Raw genomic sequence first — 22,016 nt, 5'->3', positions numbered from 1 at the left:
CCGGTCTATCTGGTTCCCAAGATTCCACGAAATCCAACTCCTCTCATCCAATGAGTTGTTGACACATACACATAACCATGTAACAAACTTTTTGAGGGACACCAAGACCTTAGGGACTATAAATACCTACTAGCGCATTATTTGCGAGACTTCAATCTTCGACTTCGAGACTTCAGACACCAATGCTCATTCAAGTGAGTCTCACTAGTACGAAAACTCTCATTCCCACCAAGAAGGCACATCAGGCACTCAACCTCTCAGGGGAAGCCTCAGCACCAAGCACTAGGCTCTCAAAAGACAGGCTTTGTGCCCAAGAGCAAACCTATTGCAACATCTATGCTAGACGCGGAGTACCACATCCATAGCCATTGTTCAAGGACAATAGGTGCTATGATCTGAGGCCAAAAACTCTCTCAACCTAACTCTCTGCGTCAAGTGCAAACCCCTTAGCACCTAGCACTAAGGATCTTATCAATGAATGGCAGGTGCTAACATGCAATTTTATGCATCTCTTCATCATCTCTGGCATCTGAGACCCCTAGCAATGCTGGAATTATTATACTTGTGTACACCGCAAAGATACATGGCTATATGAAGCCAGTGCCTCTCAGGATACGTGATACACGTTATTTACTAGTATCTCGATGTGCAGCTAGCTATTCGAGACACCTAAATGCTGAAGGCTACCATTGGTTTCCTTACCCTGATCAATGGTCTGGACAGTTTGAAGACAAACGGGTCATAGATTAGAACTTATATGCATCACTTGCATTCTGCTATTCTGTACCATGTGTATTTCTCTCTTGTTCTTACCTTTTAATCAAGGCTTTTCCCCCCTAGGAATGTAATTAAAGGCCTGTGGTAAACCACAACCTGGAATGTACTTCGTTTCCCAAATCAATAAAAGCCTCTTGACAGGTCATATTTGGGTGCATATCCTTGCAATGAAGTTATAATCAAACCAACATCAAATCATATCAAACAATAGACATTTGTGTTGAACATATGGCATATCAAAATGTGCTCTAATATTTTAGAAGCTAAACAAATGATCTTTATTAAAACAAGAAATTTCGTGTTATATATATTTTTTAAAGGAAATTGTCAGCTACCCCAATATACCAAGCAATATTGATAGAGAAATATCCAAGTTTTATAAGAAGATAATCTCTCTCTCTCTCTCTCTCTCTCTCTCTCTCTCTCTCTCTCTCTATATATATATATATATATGTGTGTGTGTGTGTGTGTGTGTGTGTGTGTGAGAGAGAGAGAGAGAGAGAGAGAGAGAGAGAGAGAAATGCTCACACACAACTAGTTGGACCAATTTTTAAATAGCAAAATTATTTCTGTTTAATCAAGTGTAATTCCTTCTGTAAAAGGCCATGTGACATCAAATCTGATATAGGTACAATAGGAATAAGCATCATCGATCTAGTCTGTTCATCAAATAGGGCCTGCTTATTAAATTTTATTGGCAAAAAATTAGTAAATGATCCTCATCACTATAACCACACATTTGAGTTCAATCGGGACAGTTGAAATGGATTTCTAATCGCCTAGTTTTTTTATCGAAAAATATCCTACTATTAATCACGAAACAATAATATTTCATGTTCTTCACATGCTTACAAGGAAGCTCACTTGATTAATGGATTAGATTTTTTACTCATATGGTGCATCACAAGAATACATCGAAGGTGCACAGTTTCTCTAATTACCCATTTTCTTTGAGAACAAGTCTTTTATTCTTTTTCTTCTCTACTTAATGTTATCTCTCTTCATTTAATGCTTTGTATCCCTTTGCAAATAGGAAATCGAGGTGCATTGCCTAAGAAAGCCTTCTTACCAAGGGAAGATAGGTAGGGCCCACCATGATGTTTGTGATAAATTTACTCACCCATCAATTTAATTTGCTAGATCATGTAAGGACATGGGCCAATTTTGCTAGATCATGAAATCAGTGGGGATTCAATGCCTGCCATTGAAAAATTCTTAGGGGCCATGGAAGTTTTGGATCAAGCTGATATTTGTGTTTTCCCTTCATCCACGTCTGTGTAACATTATGAACAGGTTGGATGGAAAATAAACATCATAGTGGGCCCTATGAATGTTTTAATGGTGGACGTTCAATGTCCACTGTTTCCTATGGTGTGGTCCACTTGAGATTCGGATCTACCTCATTTTTTGGAATTCGTGCTAAAATGATCCGTAAAAGCCAACGGACAACGTAGATATACAACACATACATCACGATGAGCCCATGGTTAGGGAAACACCACGGTGTTACTCGGGTAATACTTAATCCGCTTCATGTTGTTATGGAAACTTAACAATTTTCTCGGAACTAACAATAGTTTGAGCGTAAGCCCACCTTCATTTTTTAAAGGGGCCCACCGTGATGTGTTCAGAGATCCACTCCGATCATTAGATCTATAATCCCTTATTGGACTCAAAGCAAAATAAAAAATAAAAAATAAAAATTATGCTAATCTATAATTTAAGTGGGCCATATCAATTGAAACAGTTGAGAAAGATGTTTGCCCTTGATTTTTATAGGGCCCATCATGATGAGAATATAAAATCCAATCCAACCGTTAGGTGCCACACCAAATGTTAGGCCTCGAACAAAAAAAGGCTCATAAGTGATTCGAGTGGGCTACACCAAAGGAAAGAGTTTGAAGGGAGAGCTTTCTATCTACACTTTTTCCAATTATGTGGTTCATGTGAGCTAGGGATGGGGCTAGTATTTTTGCACTGGGTCTAACATGAGGTGACTCACCTAACGGTTGGGAGGATTTCATATTAACGTTATAGTGGGGCCCACCCAAACAAGCAAATCCATTTTGTTAATTGAAATAACTTTCACATGAAAAGGTTTGCTAGCATTAACTACTCATTAAATGAAGAGAAAAAAAGGAGGAATATTTATAAAGAAAATGGGATGACTAAAGAAGTTGTGCACATGTGATATATTCGGATGATGCGCCACATTTATTGGAAATCCGGTCTGTTAATTAGGTAGGGTCCATTGTAAGCATGTGAAGGATTTTTTTCTAATTTTTTTAATTTTTTGTAATCAATAGTATGATATCATCTACAAGAAAAGTGAACTAGTAGAAATCTATTCCAACAGTTCAGATTCAAGTTACATATGTGATTTAGTGGTGATGACAATTTACTAATTTTTAGTATATAAATTTTCATTAGTGGGCCCTATTTAATGAACGAGTTGGATCTATGACACATAATTCCCATCATACTTATGTAAGACTCAAATGTCACATATCCTCACACAGGGTGCATTACATGGGGATGAAAAGAAGAATCTTTAACATTTAATGCACGGCTAGTTGGACCAATTTAAATGGTCCAACTAGTTGTGTGTGAGCATCTCTCTCTCTCTCTCTCTCTCTCTCTCTCTCTCTCTCTCTCTCTATATATATATATATATATATGACTTTCAAGTCCAACCAGCTTCGAAATTGGCCATTAATTAATGTGTAATTAATGGTAATAAAGACAAGTAAAGGGGAAGGGGTTGCTCGTTCAGGTGGGCCCTGCCTTAGTGGTTATGACCGTGGTGTTTATGTGAAATCCATCCCAACCATCAGGTCAATCACCCCATGTTAGGCATAGAGCCAAAAACTTAGCCTCATCCTTGGTTCATGTGGACCCCACGATTAGAAACAACATATGGGGCAACTATTGCCATCCAAACTATTTTCCTTGGACGGTCCCACCTGAATCACGGATGGGTCTGATTTTTAGGCCCTGGCTTAAATTTTAGTTTTTCATCTAATGGTTGGAGTGGATTGCATATAATCATCATGGTAGGCCCTGAAAAAAAATAAAAATAAAGGGTGGACATTTGTCTCCCAATTGTTTCCCTTGGTGTGGCTCACCTGAATTACACACGGGCATGATATTTTGACAATAAGCTTAATGTGGGATTACACATCTAATGGTCAGATTGAATCTTACATACACATCATGGTGGGGCTCATAATAAATAAGGGCCAGACGTACTAGCAAAGTCTTTCTTTTCTTCTTTTTTTAATGGAAGGTTTAAATCCAACACGTTGGACTATAGGTTAAGGTCCAACCTGCAATAACTTCCAACCTTCGTGTGAATACGAAGTCTAACCCATCTAATAGGTTGTCTCCATCATGAGCATTACCTCTTGAAAAAATTCTCAATAGCCACTCATTGAGTGGATCACACTTATGTTTCTCTGTTTACTAATGTCTGGGAATTGTTTTTATGATGTGGCCTACTTAGCATGTGGATAGGATTGTAAATTGCACCACGCAAACCATGGTGTTGAGGCTAACCTATTGGTAGGACGAGATGTGACATGCGCTTGATACTTTAAAAGTTGTCATATGGGTGTTTTACAGCTCGTGGTACAACCCATTGAACTTGAGCTCCTCTGTCTTTTAGGAATATCACCAGTTTCTCAGGAACGGGTATCAGGCGAACACCCACCCTTGATTTTTGACAGGGCCCACCATGATGTGTATGTAAGATCCAGTCCAGCCATTAGATGTGTAATCACATGTTAGGCTTATTGTCAAAAAATAGGGCTGACTTGTGATTCAGGTGGGCCACACCAAGGGAAACTGTTGGGAGACAGATGTCCACCCTTGATTGTTATAGGGCTCACCTTGATGATTATATGCAATCCACTCCAACTCTTAGATGACACACTACAACTTAGGCCTAGTGCCTAAAAATCAGGGCCATACATGATTCAGGTGCGCCACACCAAGGGAAATAGGTAGGAGGGTGATTGTTGTCCTATGTGTTGTTTCTAATTGTGGGGTCCATTTGAATCATAGATGGGGGCTGAGTTTTTAGCCCCGGGCTTAACATGGGATGACTCACTAATGGGGACATCTCGCGCACACGCACGCCCCCCTAACGCACCTACGCAAGGAGGGCCCCACCTTCGATATGAATCGATGATGATATCCATGGAGGGCCTCCTAGTTACAGGACTGTGTTTTGGTTCCTTGGGGTGGATCCGATCATCATGTGGATCCCATCATTGGATCTTATAATCGTGGCCCACTACCCTAGGTGACCTAGGACTTTGAGTTTTGCTTATTACCATCGGTATGAACACCATGAACAGTTTAGATTGCATTGATTAGTTGTTATTTTTTATTATTTCGTCTTTAAATAATAATATGCGCACACGGCGCGGCTTTTGGGGTATAGGTTTTTCTCATAAACAAGCAACCCCTTGTAGGGTTTTTTCATTAAAGATGATTAATAAAATTCTGTATTTTCCTGCTTTTCTAATTCTCTGAGTTATGGAAACCTAATTGGGTGCGAAACCCTCCATTCTTCAAAGAGCTAACTACCGTGTTGCAAAGCCACACCCATCCCAAATCGCCCCCATCTCCTACCCTCCATATTCCTCATCTCCTACAACCATCCCCTCATCAAATCCACCCACGCTTGCAACTAATCTTTCCTTTACAGCAGATTTCCAAAATCTGGCCCTGCAGGAAGGCTAAAACTTTGGCGGTGCACCGTGTTCAAACTGATCATCCGTTTGGCCTAAAATTTGGAGGCCTGAAATTTGGAGGGAAGGTGGCCTTAGCTGGCAGATTCCAGATTCGTGAGCTCCACACACATGCAGGCCGCCATCCACGCACGTGCGTCAGGCCAGTTTGTTGACCACACATGCGGGTTGATCACAGGTTCCCTCTCGTCTCTAATTCACTCCTCTTTCGCCTTGTTTCCATAACCCTAGCCCTAGATCATCTCAAATCCCCAAGTTCTATTCCACTTTTGAAACCTTAGGTTTTCCCAAATTGAAACGTGAGAATCCCTTGGATTGGAAAATAATCCTTTTGTGTGTGGATGAATCGATTATCCTTTGAGCATTGTTTGGTCTATAATTTTTAATTGATTCAGCCCTAACATGTGTAGGCTTGGACCTTCGTAGATTCCCCTTGTTGAATGCTTGACTTTATGTGGGATGTGGAATTATTGTGATTGTTTCTAAATTATTATGATCTAAAGCCTGAAATCTTGCACATCATATCTAATTTTTATGTCCTGCATCACTCACCTAATGGTTGGGGTGGGTTTCACATAAAAATTACGGTGGGGCCCACCCCAGTGAGCAATCCCTTTTCCTTCTCTCTGCATTTATTAACATTAATTAATCATTAATTAATCTTCATTTCCTATGCTGGTTGGACCGAAGGTGTAGTCCAACCGGTTGGACTTGAGAGTGCATTATATATACATATATATGGGAAATGGTACTTTAAGGTCGACCTCATGGGAACTTCCGATGAGGTCGAGCTATATGGGTCCCTCCATGATATATGTCGGACATCAACACCGTGCATTTGATGGGTCCCCTTTAGGTCACGGGATATGCCAAACATCAGCCCTATACGAAACTCCGATGGGCCATACCATCTAAAACTATGTGAAGACATGCCTAAAACATATAAAAGCACTTGGTGGGGCCCACCTAATTTTTGGATGCAGCTGAAACTTAGTCTGACCCCTCATCCATGCGAGAAACACACAATAAATGGGCTGGATCTGTGTACCACGTCTCGGTGGGCCCAATAAATGATTATGAATGTTTAATGGGAGGGTAACCCCTCTCAACTGTTGTATTTGGTGTGGACCACCCAAGTCATGGATTGACTTGGTTTTTAAGCTAGTGGGCCACCATGGAATGGTGCATCTGACTGATGGGGTAGATGTTTGATGCACATCATAGTGGGGCCCACACAGCTCGACCTCGTGGGAAGTTCCCATGAGGTCGATCTCATAGTACTATTTCCATATATATATATATATATATATATATAGAGAGAGAGAGAGAGAGAGAGAGAGAGAGAGAGAGAGAGGAATGCTCACCTACGCACGTTCTTATGTGAGCACCCGTGCGCACCTTTGTACACGTATCATGGGCACAGAATCTGAACGGTCCACCTGATGCGACGCCCCTTGAAACTCTATGGGCCCAATTTTCAGCCTGATCCAAAACTCTAGTGGGCCATAGCAAAGAGAAATGCAAATCAAGTGGGGGAAATTGTTTCCTTTTGCTATGGCCCCCTAGAGTTTTGGATCAGGTTGAAAGTTGGGCTTATGAGGTTTCAAGGCGTGCCACATCACGTGGACCGTTCAGATTATGTGTCTAAGACACGTGTAAAAAGGTGTGCACGGGTGCTCACGTAAGAAGGTGCGCAAGTGAGCGCATTCCTCTCTCTCTCTCTCTCTCTCTCTCTCACACACACACACACATATAGAGGAATGTTCACCTGCGCACAGGTGTCATGGGCCCAAAATTCTAACGGTCCATGTGATGCAATCACCTGCGCACCTACTCACACATGTCATGGGCCCAAAATCTGAACGGTCTGTGTGATGCGGCACCCCATGAAACCCCCAAGGCCCAATTTACAGCATGATCCAAAACTCCAGTGGGGCATAGCAAAGAGATGCAAAAAAAAGGGAGGACACTACATCATGTGGACCGTTCGGATTTTGGGCTCATATCACGTGAGATGAGTTCTCAAAAAGTTCTCACAGGAACTCGTGAGAACTGGCGGGCCGGTGAGCATTTCACTCTATATGTGTGTGTGAACTGTGCGCAAGTTACCTTTGTGCAGGACAAGTAGATGGGTCGGAGCTCATGGTGGGCCTCACCATAATGTGCATGTGAAATCCACTCCGACTATCAAGTGCATTATGAAAATTTAGCCACAAAGCTAAAAATTCGGCTAGATATGTGATTTAGGTGGGGCCATGCAAAGATAAATAGTGTGAGAAAGGATGCCTAAACTTGATTTTTATGGAGCCTATTGTAATTTTTATGTGAAATCTACTCCAACCATTAGTTTCCTCATAAAACGTTATGCATGGCTACGAAAAATTAGGCCAATATGTAATTTATGTGGACCATACCAAGTGAAACAACTTGGATGGTGGACCTCCCCAACACTGTTTCCTCTCGGGTGGACCACCTGAATCATGGATTTGGCAGATTTTTTTAGCCCTTCAGCTAACCGATCACGATACAGCTTGTGGTCAAAGCCGATTTTACATACGCATCATGGTGGGCCCCACCCTCAGCCCTATCATTCTGTCTCGTGGATGTGGATGTAGCTGAGGAGCCCAGATGCTAGCATGGTCTGGATTGTTTATGGAGCACACCATGATGTATGTTTTTTATCTACTCTGTCCATCCATTTTTTCTAGCTCATTTCAAGGCGTGAGACCAAAATTGAAGCATATCCAAAGCTCAACTAGACCGCCCCGCCGAAAACAGTGGGAATATTGACATCCACCGTTGAAACCATCCTAAGGCCCACACTGATGTTTATATGTCATCCCAAACTGTTCATTAGGCCACACAGCCAAGATGAAAGGGAAACACCAATACTAGATTCATCCAAAACTTTTGTGGCCCCTACAATGTTTTCAATGGCAGGAATTCAATTCCCACTATTTCATATGGCGTGGTCCACTTGAGATTTGAATATACTTCAATGTTGGTCTCATGCCCCAAAATGAGCTGAAAAATTGGATGGACAGCATGGATAAACTACATACATCACAGTGGGCCCCATAATATCTTCCCAGCACCATAAAGGGTGGTTAGCACCTCAATACAAAATCCATGTAACCGTGAATTAAATTTACTTTGGAGTCATCCAGTCAGGGTGGACCCACTATCATGTATTTGTAAAATCCACTCCAACCATCAAGTGAGTGACCAAATTTTAGGTCTCGGGCGGAGAAACCAACTCCACCCTTGATTCAAGTGGACGTCACCATTAGAAATAATGAAAGGCAACACTCATCCTCCAAATTGTTTCCCTTATTGTGGCCCACCTAGGTCACGGATGGGCTTGATTTTTGAGCCATGGACCTAAAATGGATTAACACATCTGATGTGTGGTGTGGAATTCATGTAAACATCACAGTGGCCCCCACTTGACCAACCAGGCCTCTGGATCATAAATAACCTATCTGCAATCCATGCGCAGGAGACCACGCTCTGTAAATAGCGTCCGTAGTGTGTGTGTGTGTGTGTGTGTGTGTGTGTGTGTGTGTGTGTTATCACATGGGATACATCATTTGTATCAGGTAATTTATCGCACTGTTTGGGAAACATTGGGAAAATGGTTGAATTTTTAAGTGAAACTCTAGGGATTGTTAAAGAAAGACCTTAATACTCACTTTTAAATCATAACATATCAGGAAAAAAAAAGTGCACATAATAGGTTTCCTTTGTATAGGGTCCTAAGCTATGCACTATCTGACTAAACTAACGCAACTATATTCAAATTGAATGCATAACATTTAGAGTGTATGTGATGATAATTTCATCAAACACTCCTAAATACTTTGAAATTAGTCTCAATTAATAGCTAATTAAAGGGAAATTTCAAAAAAAAAAAAAAATTAATAACTTTTAATTAAAAAAGATTTTTATTTTCTAAAAATTGACAAGGACTTAACAAATCAGTAGATCAGCCCTCATACATACTTGATTTCATTTTTGGAGTGCAACATTGTAAGCAATTTGGGAGAAATTGGGAAAATTTTGAATTTTCACCAATTTTTCCCAAATCGAACCACCTACACTACACTCAAATTTCGAAATTAGAGTGTATGTGATGATCTTTTAATCAAATACTCCTAAATACTTCGAAATCAGTCTCAATTGACAGTTGGTTGAAGGAAATTTTTGGAAAAAAAAAAAAAAACAAGGACAACATGATGAACCAATGGATTTGTAACCATTTGATACTGATTTAACATAATTTCAACAACAACAAAAAAAAAAAAAAAAAAAGATCGGAAATTGAAAATGCTCACTGGATTGAACATGTGGGATACGTCGGCACTATCCATGCGTTCCATATCGCACAGGTGGGATAGAAGATATATCGTGGGATATCGGCTGATATCCTCGATATTTAAAACATTGGTGTACGCTACATAGTGCAAAACGTACGCTGCACCTTTTTTAAAAAAGAGATTTTAATGTTGTTAGTTCAATTATTGTTGTAAACGGTGGTGACCCATCCTTCTCACAAGTAGCAACGATGTAGAGCCATCCAAACCATCCAAGTAGCGGGTCCTATTGTAGACGATCTATAAATGGGCCTCCACGTGTATGGTTGAGCACTTGTGACTATTTCTAAATGGTTTGCAACTCACATTTTAAGAAAATAACTTAAATCTTGACGGTTTCAAAAGAAGGCGTTCAAAACCTAATACTTGACGCATGCACCCCTCCAGCCCCCAAATCCTCATTTTCGATTCTCTCGATCCATAAAGCCATTAAAGAGATGCTTGGGGTTTAGGTGAATGGCTAACGTCATGGGTTTGCTCCCCATAAACGCGAGTTCAATTCCCCTCCCCGTGCTTTACCCGATGCACGTGGTTTGTGGTTGATTGTGTGCATCCACAAGGATTAGTCTCGCCTTAAAAAGGGGCGAGGATACCCTGTCGTCATAAAAATAAATAAATAAAACCATTGAAGAGGAGATTTTGGCCGATCATTAACCCAACAAGAAGGTCCACTTAGGGCCTGTTTGATTTTTCTAATTACAGCGGTAATTCAAGGAAAATGAGTAATAATTATTTACCTCTGTGTTTCGGGTTGGATTTCTAAGGTGATTTGACCGCCACCTTTCATTTATAGCACTCCTCACGTCACCTGAGGAGAAAAAAGGTAAATTGTGGGGCCCACCTTGATGTTTGTGTATTATCCACACCGTCCATCCCTTTACCCAACTCATTTTAGGGCATGAGCCAAAAAAAAAAAAAAAGCAGATCCAAAGATCAAGTGGACCACACTAGTAGAAACAATGGGAATTGAACTCCTACCATTGAAAGCTTCTTGAAGACCCCAATAGTTTTGGATCAAACTGATATTTTTGTCTCCACTTTATCCATGACTGTGTGACCTTATTAACGGGTTGGATGACAAACAAACATCACCGTGGGCCCTAGGGAGAAAACAACTTTCAACCATTGACGTATTAATGATCATTGTTTCCTAAGGTGTGGTCCGCTTGAGCTTTTGATTTTCCTCATTTTTTGGCTCATGTCTTAAAATGTATTTTTTAAAAGGATGGATGTTGTGGATAACTCATATATATCATGGTGGGGCCCACATGTTTAAATTGGTAATAGAAACGTTTGTATGGACTGATTTTCGAAACGTAATTCTTGGCGACTTTCAAACAGGTGTAGTAAGTAATAATCAGGTAATTCCGTGTATTTACCAAGGAAATTAAAAAATCAAACAGCCCCTTATTGTATTTTTAATAGCAATGGAGCTGAAACCGGGGGGTGGGTCACATCCGTACAACTACGAAGCAGGAATAATTAGTTTTGTTATTGATTGAATCTCTTCTTGAGCTTTATAGAGGTCTGTTCTTGCCCCTTAATATCGATTAATGAGTTCTTTTTCATTTCGAATGAAGAATTATGGTTTATTTTAGGACTTTTTTTCTTCTTCTTTTTTTGCATTTTAGGAGGCCAATTGACATACAATATTGTAGGATAGGGGTTGTTATGCTTTTTTTAGGGCCTATTGTGGGGGCTGTGTGTGTGGTGTGTGTGCGTTTTAGCCTGTTGTTAGGCAATGTGTGTTATGAAATGTTTTCTTTTTCTTTTGTGTGTGTTTATGGAAGTGTTTGGGTGGTTATGCCTTGTTTTCTATGGCGTGGCCTAAGTGATGGTTGGATAGGCTTGATTTTCTTAGGGCTTGTTTGGTCCGCAGGATTAAATGGTATGAAAATGCATTAGATGGAATTAACATCAGTATTGCATAATGATTGCATGTCGAGATTCTGGAAATACTATGGTATTTTCACCGTCCAATCCCATGTTTGGGATCAAATTCTTTCCTTGGGAAATACATTGTATTAAGTGAAGCCTACTTCTGATGGACCACGGAATTGTAATCAACATACCAGATTTCACAACTAATGCCGATCACTTGTACACATGCAACTTGAATGTCACATGTAAAGGGCACATATGGATGGACAGCATGGATAAAACACAGGCATCCGCATGGGGCCCACAGATGTAGTAGATTTTGAAATCCTACAGTATCCACCACTGTCTCTAGAATAAATGACACCAAGATTAATCCAATCCTTCCCCTTATTTCCAAACACTGGATGGAATTTCCATGGGACCAAATGCAATTCCATACCACCTAATCCCATCCAATACCATACACCAAACAACGCCTTAGGTGCCTCACAGTTGGCTAGTATTTTTATGGTGTGACCCATCACCCAGTCCGAATAGGGTTGAACCATTTTTCTGTGTTGTGGTTGTCCGCTATTTTTTATGATTTCATTTTTCTATCATGTAGTTGTCCATTGTTTTCTATGGTTAAATTCTTAAATGTTAGTGTGTTATTTGTCAGATATTGTGGTGAGTTATTTTGTGTTTTAATCCCTTTTTTTAATCGTATAAAATCAGTATGAAATCATAAGAAATCCCTTATTCTATATGTTTTACATGGAAAATCAAGACTTTTAACCTTTGAGTTCGAGACTTGATGGTAGGTGGCCAAATTTGGGGGAATTTGGAAATTTTTCAAATTTTCCCCAATTTCTCACAAATTGCTTGCAATTTTGCACTCCAAAAATGAAATCAAACATGCATGAGGCTTAATCTGCTAATTTATTAAGTTCTTGTCAAATTTAAAAATAATAAAAATAATTTTAAAAAAATTTTAAAAATGATTTTTTTTTCTTTTTCAAAATTTCACTTCTAACAACAATCAATTGAGTCTTATCTCAAAGTATTTAGGAGTGTTTGACAAAATGATCATCACATACACTCGAATTTCGAGATTTGAGGGTAGGTCTAATTTGGGGGAAATTAGGGATAATTCAAAATTTCCTAGATTTCTCCCAAATTTGTTGCAATCTCACAATTTATCCCGCCGCACGGGGTGTGGGCCATTGACTAGTGTTGTGGGTTTGCTCCCCACATATGCAAGATCGATTCCCCTCCCGGAGATTACCCGATGCAGTGGTTTGCGTGTGATTGCGTGCAGCAGCAGGGATTAGTCTCGCCTTAAAAGGGGGCAAGGACACCTGCCGTCATTATAAATAAAAAAAAAAAAAACATAAAATCAAACATGTATGAGGCATGATCTACTAGTTCATGTATTTTTTATATTTTTTAATTTAAAATTAATATTTTTTAATTAGTTTCTACCAACGGTCAATCTGCTGCATTTTCTGAGCTTTTAAATGTGTTTGCTGATTTTTAAAAATATATATAATTATAAATTTATTTTTAAAAAAATATTTAATAAATATGAGACAACGCATAGCTTAGGACCCTATACAAAGGAAACCTATTATGATCACTTTTTTGTCTGTGATGTTATGATTTGAAAGTGTATTAAGGTATTTTTAAACAATCCCTGAAGTTTCAGTGAAAATTTTGACCAATTTCCCAATGTTTCCCCATGTTTCCCAAAAAGTTTGATGCATTACTTGATACAAATGATATCCTGTTGGATAACCGATGCGTATCTATATTTCTATATCCCAATGGTGCGACACATAACGCAATACCGATATGATAAACATTGGTTTGAACATGCTTTTACTTGCAAAAATGAATAAATTTTTTATGCAATTTTGCTCTTCTTTTTTTTACATGTATTCTTACTATTTAATATTTATCATATTTTTCTCTACTGTTTAATTAAAAAAAATAAAAGTATTGTGTAGCTTACACTACATGCTATAGAGGACCAAATGCTATGCAATACGCCACGTGCCACTTAAAACACTGATATGTGTGTGTGTCCAAATGCATCCAACGAGAGTTCTATAACAAAAAGGTGGAGCATCAAGATTTATCATTTAACTCTAACAAGTTTTTCAAATGTCAACTGAATCAAGAAAATGAAGTATAAAAAGGAGAACTGGAAGGAACTCACCATCAGGTGTTGCAGGTAATGTAGTTTCGGAGGCCTTTGCATTAGGTATGAATGATTCTTTTCTATCCACTGGAGAGGAAATAAACCTTCTCCCTACTCTGAGCCCTGGCATAAATAATGGCTTGTTCGAGGTAGCATTATATATAGGAAGACCAGGCTTCTCAAGGAAGGACTGAACTCGTGGAATTGTTCCTACAGTACCTGCGATTCGGTGGTACCAATGATCAAGTTGTACTACACTAAAAAAATAAAAAGAAGAAAAAATTGCTTCATAATCAGCTATAACATTTCATTAATTAAAGGATATACAGTAGAAACTATCTGCAGAGTCATTTGTGTTCACCACGAGAGCTTCATTTTATGGGCAACTTTGAGAAGGATGAGATTTGTATTTAAGAAATATGTAATATGCAAAGAAATGAATGGCTACAAAGTACAAAGACCAAAAGGTTGATAAGAAAATGCATTTCTTTATTTAAAGGATATACAGTAGAAACTATCTGCAGAGTCATCTGTGTTCACCAGGAGAGCTTCATTTTATGGGCAACTTTGAGAAGGATGAGATTTGTTTTTAAGAAATATGTAATATGCAAAGAAATGAATGGCTACAGAGTACAGACACCAAAAGGTTGATAAGAAAATGCATTTCATTAATTAAAGAATATACAGTAGAAACTATCTGCAGAGTCATCTGTGTTCATCACGAGAGCTTCATTTTATGGGCAACTTTGAGAAGGATGAGATTTGTGTTTAAGAAATATGTAATATGCAAAGAAATGAATGGCTACAGAGTACAGACACCAAAAGGTTGATAAGAAAATGCATTTCATTAATTAAAGAATATACAGTAGAAACTATCTGCAGAGTCATCTGTGCTCATCACGAGAGCTTCATTTTATGGGCAACTTTGAGAAGGATGAGATTTGTATTTAAGAAATATGTAATATGCAAAGAAATGAATGGCTACAGAGTACGGACACCAAAAGGTTGATAAGAAAATGAATTGAAACCAATTGAAAATTCATCTACCTAAAAAAGTTTGAAGCATCTAACCTCCCAACAAAATCATTTTGACTCAGTTGACATAATCCCCAAAAGGTTGATAAGAAAATGAATTGAAACCAAATGAAAATTCACAACCCCTGACAATGATAACTGGACTTATCAACTGAAAATCTTATCTTGTTTTTCATTTTTCAAAAAAAGAGTAAAATACAAGGCATTAAAGCACCAACAACATCTTGTTGCCCAATTCATATTAACTCAGGGCAGTTCCCAAGATAGTGCTGAATCTTTACACCTTGAGTCCAGATAGCTACTATCTTTTGCAAGTAACCCAAGGCACAGTGGATTATGCTCAAATAGATAACAACCAAGTAGGTAAGGCTTCCTTAAGAAGCAGAAGTTCACACCAGTTAACAGGATTACGTGACTACCTCCCTTCTCTTTTGTCAAACATTATGTTAATTAAAGGGTGTGCACTCTGTCCCACATGTCAGGATTGTTAAGAAAAGGATCTAATGTAGAGAGGAGCTGCTTTCAATGAGTCTTCTGATATTTCCACCACAATTCACAGAAATTCAAATTAGTGTTACTTAAAAAGGGGGAAAGTTTGCAAAAAGAGGTATACCTAAAAAATAAAAAAATATTGCTCAAATTATCGGTCCTTTGATCAGCGCCAGTATTGGTACAGGAGGGGCCCACCTTTCAGTGATGCAGGCTGTTCATCTGCTGCTGACCAAATCATGGATGGGTGTAGACAAAGATCTCCTCAGTGGACAATCCCAGTCATCCAATCGGAGGACTTCTTCCCATTTCATGTGAACTAGAACTAACATTATTTTATTTTATTTTACTTTTTTTTTTTTGCAAACATCCATTTGCAGGTCAATTCTTGCATGATGAGATTGCTCAGTGAGATACTTTGTCCAACACCAGTTCATGGTGGAACCCAACAGATGAATGGTATGGATAATGAATCTGAACGGGACAATTGGAAACGTTGACAATTTGGGCCAAGCACTGTATATTTCCTCTCTTCTTCCTAATCCAATGGCAAGCATATGTGAGAACTTGATGCAACATATAAGGATACAACGAACATAAAGACTGGCCATATGAAAAACTATAATTCCAGATCTACAGCAATAAAAATAGAACCTAAAATACACATCGATTGCATCAAATCCTACACCTGAAATTCGAAAAAGAAAAAGAGAAAAAAAAAAAAAAAAATCGTAATATCACAAGGGTAGTGATACAATGTCCTCAGTTGTATGCAAAACCCCATAAAACGACCTCCTGGACCACCAGTATCAGCAGCAGGGAAGAAGGTGATCAGGACCATCCATCTAGTAGGCCGCACCATGGAACAGTACCATCCAAGCCGCCGCCGCCGCCCGTTGTCCCCCCAAACAAACCCTCAACCATTTCACACCTCTTACCATCACTAAGAACATAAATTACACGGAAAAAATCATCCCATTGGCGTGGTTTTCAAACTTCAGCCCATCCACAGTGCGGCCCATGAGATCAACGGTCCAGATTACCTTACCCTCCACCAAGTGTGCGTAGGGAGGTTCTTCGTGAGCCGATTTCAATAGCATTGCAGCATTCCCGACCATCTCGAACGTAGAACAACAAAATCTATCAAAGAAGCGTTCCAGACCGAATCGTCGCCGAATTATAAGCAATTAAGCTCAAATCGCATGCTAAAAACGCAAAAACTTCAGCCTAGGGTTTCCTAGCTGAGAGAGAGAAGGGCGGGAGAGAGACTTACAGTGAAATGAGCGGAGAATCGCAGCAGTTTCCATAGAAGATGAGCAGAAATGCCAGAACCAGAAATCGAGATCGAGAGATGTGGAAATCGAGAGAGAGAGAGTGAGAGAGAGAGAGAGAGAGAGAGAGAGAGAGAGAGAGATGGTTGGGTTTGGTAGCTGGCACCGTTGAAGTGTGTTTATGAGCTATTTTCTTTCATAGAAATGTCCGCCCATTTCATAAGTTTCTCCATCTCCTTCATCCTACTTGCCTGAGTTCGTTTTTCCTCCGTCGCGACATAGAATAAAGAATTTATCGCCACCCAGGTGGACCATATGCTGAGATATTAAAATGATCCGAACCGTTTATATATACTATGATAAAATAATAATAATTTATGATATAAAATTGATTTTTTACTGTTAAAAGTCATCCATTGAAAATATTCTTCTCACTTTTCTAAATTCGCTTAAATGTGTTTAGATTTAAATTTATTCGTTAGTATAACATCTATTCTGGTATTATAGAGTATATATAACGACACGGAAGGCTCCGATCATGATACCACTCAGCATGTGGGACGCAATAGATGGCGACACACACTGGACAATCAGTCGCGAAAGACACAAAAGAGCTCCAGTTGCCTTAGCCTTGTACTAACGTGCGCCCTTGCACATGTACCTAGAATGCACGTGTGGCCCACCTGCACAGCATCCGTGGTCGGTTTTTCAGTTGACGTTTGCTCCAGTACATCCCACGTATGACGTTGTGAGAAACGGATTGGCTACTCCCCCTGCCACCAGCCAATGGCTGGTGGTCGGTGCTCTGTGGGGCAGATCATGATGTATGTGTTTCATCCATTCCGTCCATCTATTTTTCTAGATCAATTTATGGTAACATGCAAAAAATGAGGTATATCCCAGTCTCAAGTGGACCACATTACAGGAAACTGACTATTAAAAACCTTTTGGGGGCCATAAAAGTATTGGATCAAGTTGATCTTCGCTTTTTCCCTTCATCTGGGTCTGTATGACCTAATCAACAGATTGGATGTCAAATAAACAATACAGTAGGCCTTAGGAGGATTTAAATGATGGATATCCAATCACTATTGTTTTCCTATAGTGTAGTCCACTTGAGATTTATATCCCTCTAGTTTTTAGGATAAAGACCTAAAATGATATTTAAAAATGGATGAAATAAATGGATGAAACACATACATCATGGTAGGGCCCACAAAGCATCGACCATCAGCTCCGGGGATGGTGTCAGGGGGAGTAGCCAATCTGCTTCCGACATTGTGACTCCTTGGATTTGGGTTTTCTTAGACAAATCAGACCGTTTACTTTATAGGTATCCATGTAGAGGGTGGACGTGGAGGACGTGGATTGCGTAGCGAGTAACTCACTACACATAGCGTAGTGAGTAAACTCTTTAAGGTCCACCACGATTTATGTATTTTATCTGCTCTGTCCATCCATTTTATTAGATAATTTTATGGCTTGAGCTCAAAAATGAAGCATGTAAAATGTTTAAATGGACCACACCATAGGAAGAAGTTAGATTAAACGTTTACCGTTGAAAATTTCTTGGGGGCCACAGAAGTTTTGGATCAATCTTATATTTAGAGGTGGGCATCAGACTGAGTCGGATTGGATTGGGGCTGACTTGATTCAGACTGAAATCTAACTCAGCTGACCCGAACTCGATCTGATCCGGGACCGGGTCCTGGGCATACGATCCGATTTGATCCGACGCACAGATGGCCTGACCCAAACTGAGTCCGACTCGGTCAGGGAAACCGAGTCAGATCGGGTTGGGTGTGATTCAGATCAACTTTTTTTTACGGTGAAATATCATTTTCCTCGTTATTATTTTCGGTGTGGGCTATTTGAGCTTTAGATATGATTCATTTTTTTCCAAATGATTTAAAATGATCACCAAAAATTGATAAACAGTATGGTTATAAAAAATACATCATTGTGGGGCCCATCTAACATTGATATCATTCGAGTCATTCGGACAACTCGGAGATCGAGGGTTACAACTGTGAACGTCACAGCAGCTGTAACGTGTTGTTCAAGATTTGACGTTAGCAAGTTATGTAGGTGGCTATAAATCATATCATGTGATATTTGTTATATCCAAACCATCCATCCATTTGGTGAGCTCGTTTTAAGGCTTGAGACAAAAAATAAGATAGATCTAACTATCAAGTGGACCACACTTGAAAAATCATTCTTAGTTGCTATTTGTGGTGTGGTCCAGATGATCTTTGGATATGATTTATTTTTGGATAATACTCTATAATGATCTCTGAAACTATATGAACGGTGTAGATATAATAAATAACTTTGACCTCATTTGATCCATTCGTACAACTCAGAGCTCGAGAGCGTCAATGCTCGACGTAGCACGACATGTGCCTAAGCTATAGGGTGGAAGTGGACTGTGGACTACCCACGCCCGTCCCTAGCTCCGAATGGGCAGTTCTGTGGGTGGGCCCACCATGATGTATCTGTAAATCCACATCGTCTATCCCTTTTCTCGTATTATTTTAAGGCATCAAAATAAAATTGAGGTAGATCCAACGATCAAATGCACCACACCATTTTTTAAAAACATGAAGTTGTAAATACTTGCAAACGGATAATAACCCTTCGTCCCTTTCACTCGTTTGAAAATGCATCAGAGCTTCGAACTTGAAAACCAGTTCAAAAGAGTCCGTTTAAAATTTTGGACTCACGCTGATGTATATGATAAATCTGTTATGTCCAAACATTTTTCCACAACATTTTGAAACCTGAGCTAAAAAATGAGCCTGATCCAACATTCAAGTGGTCCACACCAAAAGAAACAGTGGCCCTAAGAAGTTTTTAATGGTTAATGTTCAATTCTCTTTTTCAAGTGGCGTGGTCCACTTGAGATTTGGATATGCCTCATTTTTTGGCTCATACCGTAAATTCACCTGCCATAATGGATGAACGGTGTGGATAAGAGACATACATCACGGTGGGACCCACAAATATCTTGCAGCTTTCTTTTTTTGGTGTCTAAAAAGTACACCGTCAAATCAGGCCCAGGGAAAAACAAGGTAAGAGGAAGTAATTATTACCCCTTTCTCGGTATTTACAACTTCTTTGAAAAATCAAACATGCCCTTACTGCTTTGTGCATTTTAATGCAACCAAGATTATTATTTAGTGTGGTCCACTTGAGCGTTGGATATGCCTCATTTTTGTGAACATGCCTTAAAATAATCCGAGAAAAGGGATTGATAGTTTGGATGTACAGATACATCACGGTGGACCCACCCATAGAACTCAGTTCGGAGCTAGGGACTGAGGGGATAGTACGCAATCCGCGTATACTGTATATACAGGGGAGGGGTATATATGTAATTCACTAGTTACTACACCCGGTCCGGATCGGATCAAGTCGGATCGGATCCTAACGGATCGGATTTGCTATGTACCCGATTCCGATCCAATTACCATTCGGATCTGCCCGATCTTACCCGAACCTGACCGATCCAGGCCATCGGTTCTGTTTGAATTGGGGGGGATCGGGTCAAGTCGGGTCGGATCTGCCGGATCGGGTCCATCTTGCCCACCTCTACTTATATTCGTGTTTTCCCTTCATCCATATTTGTATGATCTTATGAATAGTTTGGATGACAAATAAACATCACTGTGAGGCCTAGAAAGGTTTCAACGGTGGAAATCACTATCCCCACTGTTTCCTATGGTATGATCCACTTGATCTTTGGATTTGCTTCAATTTTGGGCTCAACCCCTTAAATTAGATGGAAAAACGGATGGACGGTGTGGATATACCACATACATTCAAGGTGGACCCAACTGAGTTTACTCAGTACGATGAGAGCGTGAGTAACTCAGTACGCAATCTGATTTCGAATGGGATTGCTTGCGAAAAAATTAGCACTCTTTTGTATTGTGCCTTTTTTTTTTACGCAAGAAAACTTATGCTACTAAAGGAGGTTTTTAGGGTACGAAAATAGGGTTATGAATAAAAATAGGCTTGGTCTTTAGGATAAAGCAGCTGAAAAAAGTAGGGGTATTTTTGTTTTTATAGGTTCGTCCGTATAAGTAGAGGTCTATTTTGGTTTAGTAGGTTTTGTTCAGGTCAAGTAAAAAATGGTGGGTGCTCTGCCGAGTCTATACTAAAAACATACCCATTGCCTGCTAACGCTGCCGGTCGCAAGGTGGCTACTGGACAGTGCTCCGTGGGCTCCACCATGATGTACATATTTTATCCACACTGTCCATCTATTTTTTGGATCATTTTATGGCACGATCCCAAAAATGAGTCAGATCCAAATCTCAATTAGACCACACTACAAGAAAACACTAGTGATTGAAGGCCAACAATTTAAAGCTTCCCAGGGCCATGGTAATGTTTATGTACCATCCAACCTGTTGATTAGGTCAAGCAGGCCTTTACGAAGAGAAAACACAAATATCAGCTTTATCCAAAACTTTTGTAGCGTATAAAAAGTTTTTAATGATGGGAATTCAATCACCACTGTTCCCTATAGTGTGGTCCACATGAGCTTCGAATCTACCTCATTTTTGGGATCATATTGTAAAATGATCTGAAAATATAAATGAACGGAAGAGATAAAGCACATATATCATTGTGGGTCCTACATAGCATCGTCCAGTAGCTACTGGCCAGGCAATCTACGTCTTTATGGCATGAGAACGGATTAGATGAGACCCGGGCCTCACCTAAGACGGTCTGTCCCTTACCATGGGACCTTGATGTATGTATAAGACGGTCTATCCCTTACCATTGGACCTAGATTTATGTATTATCTATCCACACCGTCCATCCATTTTTTCTAGATCATATTAAGGCATTATCCCAAAAATAAAGCAGATCCAATTATTAGGTAGACCATACCATAAGAAGCATTGGTGATTGGCTGTCCTATTATTAAAAATTTCTTAAGGAGCGCCTTAATGTTCCTGTGGTGTTTACTTACCATCCAATCTGCTGATAAGGTCACATGAGCCTGGATGAATTAAAAAAACAGATATAACCTTCATTGTAAACTTTTGTGGCTCATTAATGGTCAATCACCTCTGTTTCTGATGGTATGGTCTACCTAATATTTGCATATACTTCATTTTTGGAATAATGCTCTAAAAAATGAAGTGAAAAACAGATGGACAGAATGGATACATAATACATACATTAAGTTAGGCCCAAAATAACCCCACGGTAAAGGCTAAACAGTCTTAGGTGAGCTGGT

General features: G+C 39.5%; 1 protein-coding gene across 2 annotated transcripts in view; it reads right to left on the bottom strand.

Annotated features, from left to right (window-relative positions):
* The window catches only part of LOC131253467 (uncharacterized), a 37,994-nt gene extending 21,020 nt beyond the window's left edge, over positions 1 to 16,974 (bottom strand). Inside the window, exons 1-3 of one of the 2 annotated variants that reach the window (XM_058254462.1) lie at positions 16,878 to 16,896; positions 16,762 to 16,841; positions 13,983 to 14,183 (exon numbers count right to left, since the gene is read on the bottom strand). In XM_058254462.1, the coding sequence (XP_058110445.1) occupies positions 13,983 to 14,183; positions 16,762 to 16,795 (235 nt within the window). In that variant the 5' untranslated portion in view covers positions 16,796 to 16,841; positions 16,878 to 16,896. Of the gene's footprint in view, positions 1 to 13,982; positions 14,184 to 16,761 lie in introns of both variants that reach the window. The other variant, XM_058254463.1, reaches the window with a different exon arrangement.
* Positions 16,975 to 22,016: the final 5,042 nt, after the last annotated feature.

Source organism: Magnolia sinica, chromosome 8 (genome assembly GCF_029962835.1).
Source record: "Magnolia sinica isolate HGM2019 chromosome 8, MsV1, whole genome shotgun sequence".
Taxonomy (NCBI): domain Eukaryota; kingdom Viridiplantae; phylum Streptophyta; class Magnoliopsida; order Magnoliales; family Magnoliaceae; genus Magnolia; species Magnolia sinica.
This window is presented reverse-complemented; position numbering and strand designations above follow the sequence as displayed.